The sequence below is a fragment of the Leopardus geoffroyi genome, chromosome D1 (genome assembly GCF_018350155.1).
Source record: "Leopardus geoffroyi isolate Oge1 chromosome D1, O.geoffroyi_Oge1_pat1.0, whole genome shotgun sequence".
Taxonomy (NCBI): domain Eukaryota; kingdom Metazoa; phylum Chordata; class Mammalia; order Carnivora; family Felidae; genus Leopardus; species Leopardus geoffroyi.
Window position 1 is genome coordinate 59,301,273 of NC_059329.1, and position 12,045 is coordinate 59,313,317.

The 12,045-nt window shown below is 46.8% G+C and overlaps 1 protein-coding gene across 2 annotated transcripts in view; it reads left to right on the plus strand.

The window, feature by feature from the left end:
* CLPB (caseinolytic mitochondrial matrix peptidase chaperone subunit B) overlaps positions 1-12,045 on the plus strand; it is a 141,920-nt gene that overhangs the window by 17,692 nt on the left and 112,183 nt on the right. For both annotated transcript variants that reach the window (XM_045484134.1, XM_045484135.1), the window contains exon 3: positions 11,903-11,989. In XM_045484134.1, the coding sequence (XP_045340090.1) occupies positions 11,903-11,989 (87 nt within the window). The remainder of the gene's footprint in view (positions 1-11,902; positions 11,990-12,045) is intronic.

Sequence of the window (12,045 nt, forward strand, 5' to 3'; positions counted from 1 at the left end):
TCAGATCCCTCCTTTCCGTTTAAGTCTTTTCCTTCTTTGTCATTTTTTGTCAGTTGATTAGTCCCATCAGATTCCTGTGGTGTGCTGGCCCCAGGCTAAATGTGGGAAAGGAGGGAAGAAATGGGATATGTGCCCTGGAAGGCAGTGTGGTTCAGTAGGGAGAGGTCCCAGTCCCAAGCTGCCACTTACTGGCTAGTCATCTTAAGCAAGTCCTTAACTAGTCACAAGATCAGAGGAGATCACGTCAGGTGCCTGATACATAGTAGGCTGCTCAAGAAGTGTGAGTTCTTTTGACTTCACCATTCAAGAGCTCTCCACATGAGGAGCCAAGTATGTTGTGTGCTCACTGACCCTGAGTGAGCAGAGCTCTCAGGGCACCTGCGATACTTAAAGCATTTATTTGTGTACTTGTCCCATTTCCACAACCCCAATTCAGATGGGAGCTGCTTGTGGACAAGGTCCATGTCTGATTCATATCTGTACACTTAGTGCCCAGCACAGAGCCTGACTTGGAGAAGATGCTACCTAAGTTTTGTTACTGGAATCAACCTGAATTAATGTAGGCCAGTCTTTGCCTCCACCTGTCTAGGGAGTCAGGTATTGTGACTGACTTTGCACAGTCCAGTATTTACTGAAAAGCATGGGGTTCTGGAGCTTGGCACTGGTGGCTCAAGTGCCAGCCGTGTTGGAGAAGTCTGAGTCACTTCTGTGTCTCACTGCCATATTGTGACAAGCTATCTGGCAACCAGCCAGCTGCCCAGCTAGAGTCCTACTGTAGTGCCAGTAGGTGGCGCCGGTGGCCCTTTCCCACACTTCAGCTACCTAGACCGGCATTTCCATCTTGTCACCAAGTTACCAGGGCAGCTGTTGACTGGGACATACCCTATAGCCCTGGGCAGAGGTACCCAGATAAGGGTGCTCTGGGCCACCCTCTCCTCCTTATAGCCTTGTATTGTTGCTTTTCATGTTTTATTGCGTCCCAGCCTTAACACACACTGCTTGGGGAAACAGGGATGTTTCTTGAAGAGGATTCGAGGAGTGGCACCCAGGTGGCTCAGTCGGTTAAGTGTCCGACTTCAGCTCAGGTCATGATCTCCCAGTCTGTGAGTTTGAGCCCTGCATCAGGCTCTGTGCTGACAGCTCAGATCCTGGAGCCTGCTTCAGATTCTGTGTCTCCCTCTCTCTGCCCCTCCTCTGCTCATGCTCTGTCTCTGTCTCTGTCTCAAAAATAAATAAAAACATTAAAAAAAAAATTTAAGGGGCGCCTGGGTGGTTCAGTCGGTTGAGCGTCCTACTTCGGCTCAGGTCATGATCTCGTGGTCTGTGAGTTCGAGCCCCGCGTTGGGCTCTGTGCTGACAGCTCAGAGCCTGGAGCCTACTTCCAATTCTGTGTCTCCCTCTCTCTCTGCCCCTCCCCCGCTCGTGCTCTGTCTCTCTCTGTGTCAAAAATAAATAAACATTAAAAAAAAATAATAAAAATAAAATTTAAAAGAGGATCCCAGGAGATCATTGGGGGAATCTGTGCTTCTGCCTGTCCTTTCTGGTGCAACTCATGTCTCTGCCTCCAGGAAGTTGTCCCTGTGGTTCTGTTGCTCTGACCTACCCTCACACAACACCTTCTCCAGGGTCCTTGCTTGTATTTTAGCTGTTTGCCAGGTGTGGAGCTGAACAGTGAATGCCTTGAAGGACACAGTGGAACTCAGCTCAGAGTTCTGTAATAACCAGTCTCATGGAAAGTTTGTGGAATGAATGGATGAATAATAGGAAATGGGTTCCTCAAAAAATCGTTAGCCAAACTGAAAGATGTTCTACAAACAAATTAGCCTTCCTCTGTAAAAGTGTCAGAACTAAGAAAATCAAAGAAAGGCCCAGCAACTATTCTAGTGAAGGGAAACTGAAGACACTTGCAATGCCTGGTTCTAATATTGATCCTGGCTTATATCTGGATTACAGAGGGAAATTTCTATGAAGGACATTATTGGGATAATTGATGAAATTTGAATATTAGATAAAAACATTTTATCCATGCTAAGTGTTCAAATTTGGTCATTATTGGTTAGTGGTTATGAAAGAGAATGACCTTGTACTTAGAAATATGTGCTGAAGTATTTGGGAGTAAAGGGGCACATAATGTCTGAAACTAACTCTCATATGGTCCAGGAAAAAAATAGAGAAAAGGAGAGGCGCTTGGGTGGCTCAGTTAGTTAAGTAGCCAACTTTGGCACAGGTTGTGATCTTGCAGTTTGTGAGTTTGGGCTCCACATTGGGCTCTGTGCTGACAGCACAGAGCCTGGAACCTGCTTCAGATTCTGTGTCTCCCTCTTTCTCTGTCCCTTCCCCACTTGCGCTGTATGTCTCTCTCTCAAAAATAAATAAATATTTTTAAAAATTTTAAAAATAGAGAAAAGGAATGGCTAAGCACAGGAGGCAAAATGTAACGAGAATCTGAGTGGAGGATGGATCTTAGTTTTTTTGTCCTATTTTTGTAACTGTTCTGTAAGCTTGAAATCATTTCAAAATAAAGTTTAAAAAAATCTGTGAGGGGCACCTGGGTGGCTCATTTGGTTAAGTGTTCAACTCTTGATTTTGGTTCAGGTCATGATCCCATGGTTTGTGAGATCAAGCCCTGCATCAGGCTCTGCACTGACAGCATGGAGCCTACTTGGGATTCTCTCCTCTCTCTCTGCCCCTCCCCTCCTCAAAATAAATAAATAAACTTAAAAAAATCTGTGCCCTTTAATGTGTGTCAAGTTTCTGCTTGAAACAGGGAGATGGGACAAAGAATGGTCACCCAGCATTGGACTTCATTCCATTTCATCTAGTACTATTCAGTGAGGGTCTGATCCAGCTCCTGTGCTGTGTGCTTTCGAACAAATGAAAACTTGTGGTAATGACAACTAACATTTGCAAAATGTAAGTGCTTTTGCATATGGTATTTCCTTTGCTCAAGCTCAGCACCCTTGTTAAGTAGGTCTGGCAGGCTGATAAGGTTAAGGTGACTGACTGAGGTTCAGAGAGGTTAACGTGACCTACTATAGTCATGCAGCCTGGAAGAGACACATGCAGGTTCATATCCAAATTAGTCTAGTCTGAGGCTGATGCTTTCTGGACCTCCACATCTGTATCTGTACAAGGAAGGATTGGACTGATTAATCTCTGCCGATCATTTATTATGTCTAGAAATTTTAAAACTTTATATGATAGGAAATAACTAGTCAGGAAGCTTACAGGCACATTCTACACGTTTGTTGTAAGTGCTGCATAAGTGCCTGCCCTTCTCCCTCTCTGCCCACCTGCTTGCCTTTGGAGCAGTTTGGGTATGGCAGTGCTGGGGTGAGCCATATTCCTGGCAGAAAGAGCAACTAGAGAGTTTCCTAGAGGAAGGGTCCCATGCAGGGCCTTAAAGGAGAATGCTTTGTTCAAGTAGCAAATGCAGAAGATGCTAAAGAGGCCTCATGTCTGTGAAGTTAGAGCACCAGGATCCTACCTAAAGTCCACTGGCCCAGGCTGAGTTCTGAGAGCAGCCTTCTTCCTCCCTAGCCCTGCCCCTCTCAGCCCAGGCTTACTGGGTAGATAAGGCGCAGATGGAGGCTGTGTGTGTGGATTCTAGCCCCAGGCGCCTTGCCTCTGTTCAGACAGCCTGGCCTGGTGCTGTTATTACTGTAAACAGGACCTTCTGCGAGGCTCCAGCCAGAGTCCTGTTGCCCAGATAGTGATCATGATTGAGTCTGCATGGCTCACTGCTTCCAGGCCTCTGATGCAGGTGGGCCAGGGCTCCCTACCCTTCAGCCCCCCTTCCCAGCTGCAGCTGAGAGCCAGTTAATGTGAAGGATCCGGAAATCAGTTGGAACAATGCACGATTGAAGTTCAGTGGCCGCTTTGTATTGATTGGTTGTAAAGAAAGAGGAAGAAAAATCATGTGGTACCTCCCTCCCCTGAGTAGAAGAGCTGGTTAGCCAGAATAACTCAAAACTGCCCCCATATCCCTGTCTGGGACTGTCTCCCTCCTACAGACAGCAGCTGGAGGAGTTGTCTTTTCTTTGGAAGTCTTGCTGATGCCTGTGTCTGTCAGGAATCCACTTCTCAAATTTTGACATTATATGTAATTAGAATCCTAAGATTGTAGAACTGGCAGAGACTTGAGAAATCATTGAATTCACGTCCCCTATTTTACCACACAGAAAAGTGAGGCCCAGAGAGACTGATTTATCCAGGATCACACAGCTAGTTACTGAGAGAGCCATGACTAGAATCCATGGCCTCTAGCCCCAGGCCTGCATCTGAAGTATCCCAAGCCCTGAGCCTGAGAAGCCATACCCACATACTCCCACATATACACAGGAGCCTAAGTTCTTTGAAGAAGACAGGCCTAACCAATATATAACAGGTAACTTCCAACATAAGACAGGTATTGGTGAGAGATATATGTCGGGAAGTGCTATATACATGTACTCATTCATTCAGCCCCTGAGCCTTGAGAGAGTGGCTGTGGTGCCAGCACAAGGAGTGAAGAGACAGGAGGGTCATGCTGACTGGAGGAGGGGGTGGGGGGACAAGGAAACTGATGTGTTTGGGGAGCCTGGGTGGCTTAGTCGGTTGAGTGTCTGACTTCAGCTCAGGTCATGATCTCATGGTACGTGGGTTCGAGCCCTGCATCAAGGCTTTGTGCTGACAGCTCAGAGCCTGGAGCCTACTTCTGATTCTGTTTCCCTTTCTCTCTTCCCCTCCCCCACCCGTGTGCGCGCGCGCGCGCGCGCGCTCTCTCTCTCTCTCTCTCTGCCTCCCTCAAAAATAAACATTAAAAAAAAGAAAAGGAAACTGATGTGCGATATAGGTTAGCTAGCATAGGCCAATGAGGCAGCATCAAGGCAGTCTTAGGGAAGCCTTCTTGGAGAAAAAAAGGGTAAGGGGCTTTTTCCCCCTAAGAAAGTTTTGTTTAAAAAAGAAAAGCAATAGTATGTTCATTGTTGCCAAAACAACAATAAAACTTAAAAGAATACAGAAGCACTCACAGCAGGAAGGGAAAGTTTAATACCCCCCACCCCCTTTCCCCCTTAACTGTTTCATGTTTGGTCCATAGCCTTCAGATCTCTCCTGGATTCCTGATATATCAGAGCAGCTTTGTTGTCCCCCTTGATTTGTTACTCTCCTATGGAAATCTTTATTTACTTACTTATTTATTTAATTTATTTTTAATATAATTTATTGTTGAATTGGTTTCCATACAACACCCAGTGCTCATCCCAACAAGTGCCCTCCTCCCTGCTTATCATCCACTTTCCCCTCTCCCTCACCCCCCATCTACTCTTAGTTTGTTCTCAGTCCTTAAGAGTCTCTTATGGTTTGCCTCCTTTCCTATGGAAATCTTTTTTTTTTTTAATTTTTTTAACGTTTATTTAATGTATTATTGAGAGAGAGAGAGAGAGAGAGAGAGAGAGAGCATGAGTGGGGGAGGGGCAGAGAGAGAGGGAGACACAGAATCCGAAGCAGGCTCCAGGCTCTGAGCTGTCAGCACAGAGCCTGATGTGGGGCTCGAACCCACAAACCAGGAGATCATGACCTGAGCTGAAGTAGGACGCTTAACCTACTGAGCCACCCAGGCGCCCCCCTATGGAGATCTTTAGGTCTTGGGCTAGGGTGCCCTTTTCTACTGCTGGCCCTTGCCTGGGGATTTGAGACTGCTTATTTATCATTTCACAGAAAATTTTGAGTACTTATGTTCCAAGTTCTGTGTACACCTTTCACATATCCTGGTTTACTCTTGTTAACTTCCTTAAAATGGGGTAGATACTAATTGGGAAATGATAATAGTACAGGCCGTTGTTCTGTTTGTCCAGTGCTTTATTTTTACTGCATGTCAGGTATTTTTACATATTTTGCCTCATTGTTTCTTCATGGCACCCCTGTGTGACTTATGGAGTAGGGCCGCTGGGGTCCTCCATTTTTTTAACAGATGTGGAAACAGGCTTGTAGAGCAGTAGCTGTCACTCAGATGAGGGGACCAAGTGAAGTTCAGAGAGGCTAGGTCATGCATTCATTCACTGCTACCCACCCAGTAATGCTGGAGCATGCATGTGGACCAAGTCTATCCTGGTAATTCCTCTGCTCCACCCTACTTCCTGAGAGCTGTGTGAGATCTGGGGTTCAACTCCTGACTGCTAGTGTGGCCTCCTTCCTGTCTGCTGCCCTGGGCCACCCCCAATTAGTGTCACCCACCACTGCTCTGCCAGGCAGGAGAGACCTAGTTCATTACGGAAGGGCCTTCCACAAGTCTGGACGGAGCCCAGAAAGGCCTGCAGTGCCCAACTCCTGGACAGAGGCTGCTCTGCCCTGAGTGGCAACCTGCATTAAGCATTCCACTCATCATCTCAGGGATGATGGAATCCTAACCTTTTCGGAGATACCGTGCTCTGTCACAAGCATTGCTCTTTTTAAAAGAGATTAATTCACTTGCCGCATTTTGTCCGTTGGTGAAAATCACAGGGGAGAGCAGGGGTGGCTTTCTCAGGCCTCAGAGGCCCTTTCAGCCACTCTCAGCAGGCAGCCACCCGCAAGCCCAGCTGGCCCGAAACTTTGAAATGACTGCCTACTGGGCATTCACTTGCAAAGGAACAAAATGAAATGGAGGAGACCTGGGTGTGTGAAATCCTAACTTTGAGCACAGAGGGGAAGTGGGGGAGGGGCCCCAGCCAGCTTTGAAGGAGGAAAAGTTGTTTGTAGCTGGGTTCACTTGTGATGGTTTGTAATGTTGGTACTGGTGCTGCCTTGAGTCACCAAGTGCCACCACTCCTTATGGAGTGCTACCCCGTGGTATCTCTTTTAATCCTTACAGCCACCTTGCATAATAGAGATTAATATCCCCCGTGCCACAGCTAGTAAGCGAGAGAGTGAGAATCTGAACTCCAGCCCTTGGACTCCAGGGTCATTGCTTTTTTTGTTACATCTGAGCCCCCAGAAGGCTGCAAAGAATGGTGCTCAGTCAGGATGCTGTGCAGGGCTCAAAAGCTGGAGTGTTGCTGAAGAACACCAAGATTTGCCTCCTAGGAATGAGCCTTCAAGTTGGTGGAGCCCTTTCCTTCAGATTTCAGTGTCCCCTCCTGAAACCCGTAAGAGCCTATGAGGAGGCTAAAGCTTGGGATGAGATACCTTCCGTAGCTTGTTAGAGTAGGAGGCGCCAGCCCTGGAACTAGAGCCCAGGCTGCCTGACTGCTCTCTGCTCTTTTGGCTCTGTTCATTGACAGGATAGCAAGTTTAGAGAAGCCCTCTTTTCCAGCAGTCCTCCTCTTAGAAGAAAACTCTGCATTGTACAGAAAAAAGATAACCCCTAAATGCTGATGGCCGTGTAACAAGTAGCTGAAAATTGTTGCTAATCAGAGACATGCAAACTAAAACAATAACGTGGGATCCCTTTACACCTATTGGGCTTGCAGTCAGTAGGAAGCTGGCAACTGCCGAGTGTTGGCTGGGAGAGCAGGACACAGGAACACCCTAAAACCCAGGGATCTCACTGCAAGTACATGCCTCAGAAATACTCATACTGGTCCAAAAGGGCACATGTTCTTGTTCTTTTTGTTTGTTTGTTTGTTTGTTTGTTTTGTTTAATGTTTATTTATTTTTGATAGAGAGCCGGAGAGGGCCAGAGAGAGAGAGGGAGATAGAGAATTCCAAGCAGGCTTCACACTGTCAGCGCAAAGCTTGACACAGGGCTCGAACTCAGAAACTGTGAGATCGTGACCTGAGGCGAAATCAAGAGTCAGATGCTTAGCCAGCTGAGCCACCCAGGCCCCCCGTAAGAGGATGTTCTTTGAGCATTACTTTTGGTGGCTGGGAGATGGAGACTGCCTCAGAAGGTATCTCTGGGAGAGCAGAGAAGGAAAAAATCTGGTGAATGTGCCATTGAGAATTATATAGCAATTTTTAAAAATGGAATTATTGTATACTTGGTGGTGTGAGTTAATCTTAAAATGTATTATTTGTGAAAAAAAAGTAATAAATACAACACGTGTGTGTGTGTACATATATAAAGAGAAAACACTGCTTGGCTCAGGCTTTGGAAAGCAAGAACCTCTGTCTTGTCTCCTTCCCAGGAGCCAGCATGCAGCTGGGCAAAGAGTAGGTATGTACACATGTTTGTTGAATAAATGAAGAGAGGAGTGCCCAGAGCCAAGCTGAATGAATTACCCAGTCATCCTGTGTGACCCTGTCTTAGAATCCCTGGGTATTGGCCAACCTGCCACTGCCAACGTCAGACTACAACACTTCGTTCCATCAAAGAGGTGGAAGTAGGGTAAGGTGGCAGGTGGAAGCCACCCTGTATCGAACACCTTCTATGTGCCAGGTACTGGGCTAGGATCCCAGCAAATTAGAGGTTAGTGTCCCTATTGATAGGTGAGAAAACTGAGACTCAGAGAATTGATTGGCCTAGGGTTATCTAGCTGGGCTAGAATGTGAATCCAGGTTTGATTTATTACAAAGTCCTTTTATTCATCCTTTTCATTACACCATACTCGGTCCTCAAGGGGCATGAGGAGGACGCATCTCAGTCCTGTTTCTTCAGCCCTACTTCCAGATCAGAGCTGCTTCCAGAATTCTCAGGGCCCAGGCAGGGGAAAACGGCTCACTGTCCCACTGGAGACAGGAGGGATTCTGGCTGCACTGAGTTTTTCCTGGCCATGCCCCGCTTTCTCATTTTCCTGCCCTGACTTGTCTCCCTTGTCTATGTTACAACAGCTCCCAAACTGTCTTCTTGTCCCCACTTTCTACTCTCTCCCCTTTCAGAGTCAGCTTGCTTAAGCTATCAGGTTAATTTTATAATTTCTTTTACACAGAAACCTTCAGTGACAACCCTTTTGCCTGTGGTAAGAGTCTTAAGGAATGCCAAATAGGTTTCTTCTCTGTTGCCGGCTTTAGCTTATCGATGATGCCTGATTAGAACGAGGGTTGAAAAGGATTCTGAGGCTTGTTCAAAGGCTCCACAGAAAAAACTTCCGGGAGAGATTCATGATTTCTGACTTAGATGCAGGAGGTAGGACAGTAGCATGCATGCCGGGCATTTGTCAACTCTTCAAGTTGGGTTTGTAACCTATGATCTGTTTTTGATTTCATGAAGACCTGTGAACTCCTGGACATTGAAAAAAAAAATCTTTTTTTTGAGTACCTGTGCTCTTGTGCACTTTTCTGGAGAGAATCGTCAGCTTTGGTCATATTCTCAAAGAAGCCTATGTCTCAAAAGAGACTTACGCCCACTGCCTTGGCCCTGTGTCTTGACTTTAGAGGCTCTGTTGTAGGCCCTGCATACCTTGGCAGCTGCCTGTTTCTCTGCCAAGAACTGTACCTGGATGGATCTACTTGATGATTTCCAAATATACCTTCCCATTGCTTCCCTGTTTCCTGATAGTGTCTTGTTCCTTTTGTCTTGACTGTTGCGCACTTCCTCCCTCGTCTCTAAACTGTTTCCATTCTTCAAGGCACAGTTCAGGCTTTTCCTTCAGAAACCTCTTTGATTTGCTTCGGCTGGTCCTGATTTTCTGGCCTTCTGTACTGAGGACCAGAGAAATGAAGCCATCCTATCAGAATCACAGTTAGGATCAGAACCCCAGGCTCTAAACTCTCATACCCATGCACTTTCCACAGCACCTGCTAAACCAGGGAAGGTTTTGTAAGTTAGGAAGGAGGTTTTGTGCAAAGAGATTTTTGTCTCACAGGGTTCTTACTCTCTTTAATATTCTTGGCCATAGAAAATTGTTCCTGCATAAAAAAGGCTTAACTGTGTGTGGTAAAGAGGCCCAGGAGTTTCACCGGAAGAAATCCTCCAAATTAGAGATCAGAGATGAGTGACTTCTCAATCTCCTCTTCAACACTCTTCCCTCAGATTTTGTGCCCAGTCATGCTGCCTTCTCTTCTGGGGGAGAGGCTTTAGCCTCTGCCTCATGCACTCCTTCCTCTCCTTCGACCTCATTTGTCGGGCTCTCTAGCATCACAATCCTCAGGAAGGGCTTCCAGGTCACTAAGACTGGGTTAGGTCTCCTGGGTGTGCACCTGTAGCCTGTGCTCCCCATTCACAGCGCTCCTCTGACGCATTCTTATGTCCTTGCTGGCCTGTCTTCTCCCCTGCGTCAGCATGGGCCAAGTGAATACATACTTGATGTGGCTTTTCCTCCCAAGCCTTCATCACCTGCTTACTTCAGCAGCACAGAGCTTTTATTTGGCTTGGTCCAGAGGAGCAGTGACTGCAGATTGTGGCACAAGAATGGCACTAGGACTCAATTCTAAGCTTCCAGACTCTCTGCAGGTGCCCTTTCATTTGCTCCCCTCTAAAGAGTCCTCCAAACACCCTCCCACCCAGTCCTCATAAGCAGATCCTGCCTTGTTGGTGAATTCCTCTTGCCTTTTGGTCCCCCTCTCTCCTGGTCTCCTGTAGCACTTCTGGTGGAAAACTATACGCTGCAGGCTTTGATTTCCTGCTGTCCTGAGTCTTCCCTCCACAACAGTGTCATTTGCTCTCTAGGGTACACCTGTGTCTTCTCACCCCCCATCCCAGAATCTAGCACAGGACCAGGCACGCATGGTGATTGCTAAAATCAGTTGAGTATCTTGTCTTCCATGTGCCATGGCGTCAGGTTCAGTTTGGAGGAAGGGTGGTGAGGCGAGAAGGGTTCCAGCTCTAGAGCCTTTATCAGCCTGAACTTCAGTCACTGATCACTCCTTAGCTAGCTTTGTGACCTTTAGCGAGTCATTTTACCTCACTGAGCCTGTTACCTCATCCATGAGAAGAGGAGGTTAGCATCAGTTCCTTAAGCGTCTATGAAGAGCAAATGAGAGCAGGTGTGTCAAGTTCTGAAGGCAGTTCCTGCTTATAGTAGGTGTCCAGTAAGAGGTTGATTCTGTTTACTCCCCTTCTCTCTATCCACCCCCACATTGTAGAGCCCCCTGTTCCTAGGACCCAGAATTCAGGATTTTAGTGATACATATAAAACTGTGTTCGTTAATTTATCCAGCAACTATTGAGCTCTTACTATGTGTTAGGCACTGGCATAGAGTCAGGCTTGTGTGGACTCTCCTAGAAACCTAATGTAGCATTTCTTTCTTTTTTTTGGTAATATTTATCTATTTTTGAGAGAGAGACAGAGAGACAGAGCACAATTGGGGGAGGGGCAGAGAGAGAGAGAGGGAGACACAGAATCTGAAGGAGGCTCCAGACTCTGAGCTGTTAGCTAGCACAGAGCTGCCGCAGGGCTCAAACTCATGAGCTGCGAGGTCATGACCTGAGTCAAAGTTGGAAGCTTAACCTACTGAGCTACTCAGGCACCCCAATCTAGCATTTCTAGCATTCTTTCCATGTTTCCTTGGGTTTGAGATTTTGAATTTCCAAATAACCACCATACAGAGAAACTTGAGTGTGATCCTTTTGCAAACTGGGAATTACCTAGATAAGCAGTGTCATTGGGCATTCAGTGCTAAGCATGGGGAAATTCTAAGGATGGAAAACAGATCTGTGGATTGGATGAGCTAAGGAAGCCTTCTTGGGGGAGCTCTCAAGCCAGGATTGTATTCCATACCATGGAAGTAGGATTAGAATAGGCAAAGAATCAGGGAGAGAGCATTCTGGACCAAGGTAGTGGGAGTGTCAGGGTATTAAGATAGAGAAGGCACATTCTTTCCTCAGAAGGCTGGAAAGATAACAGCAGGGGTCAGACTGATTAAGGGAAGAAGGAGAGGGGTAGGGGATGCCTGGGGAAGTGGGGGAGACTGGCCAGAGGAGCTAGAGTGGGTACTTAGTTCTCAAAGGCCTCTGACTGTTTCCAGATTCATGTAGCCTCCCTATTTGTTGACTGTCTGTCTCATTTCTTCCACTCTTACGTCCATGATATGCCATACACTGAAAATATTTCTCTCTTCCTAGGCTCTTGTCAGAAGGTGCAGATGTCAATGCAAGGCACAGACTTGGGTGGACAGCACTCATGGTGGCAGCCATCAGCCGAAACGACAGGTGAGAGATCTCCTTCCACACAGGGCTCCCTTAGCCAGATCCCTGCAGACCATATT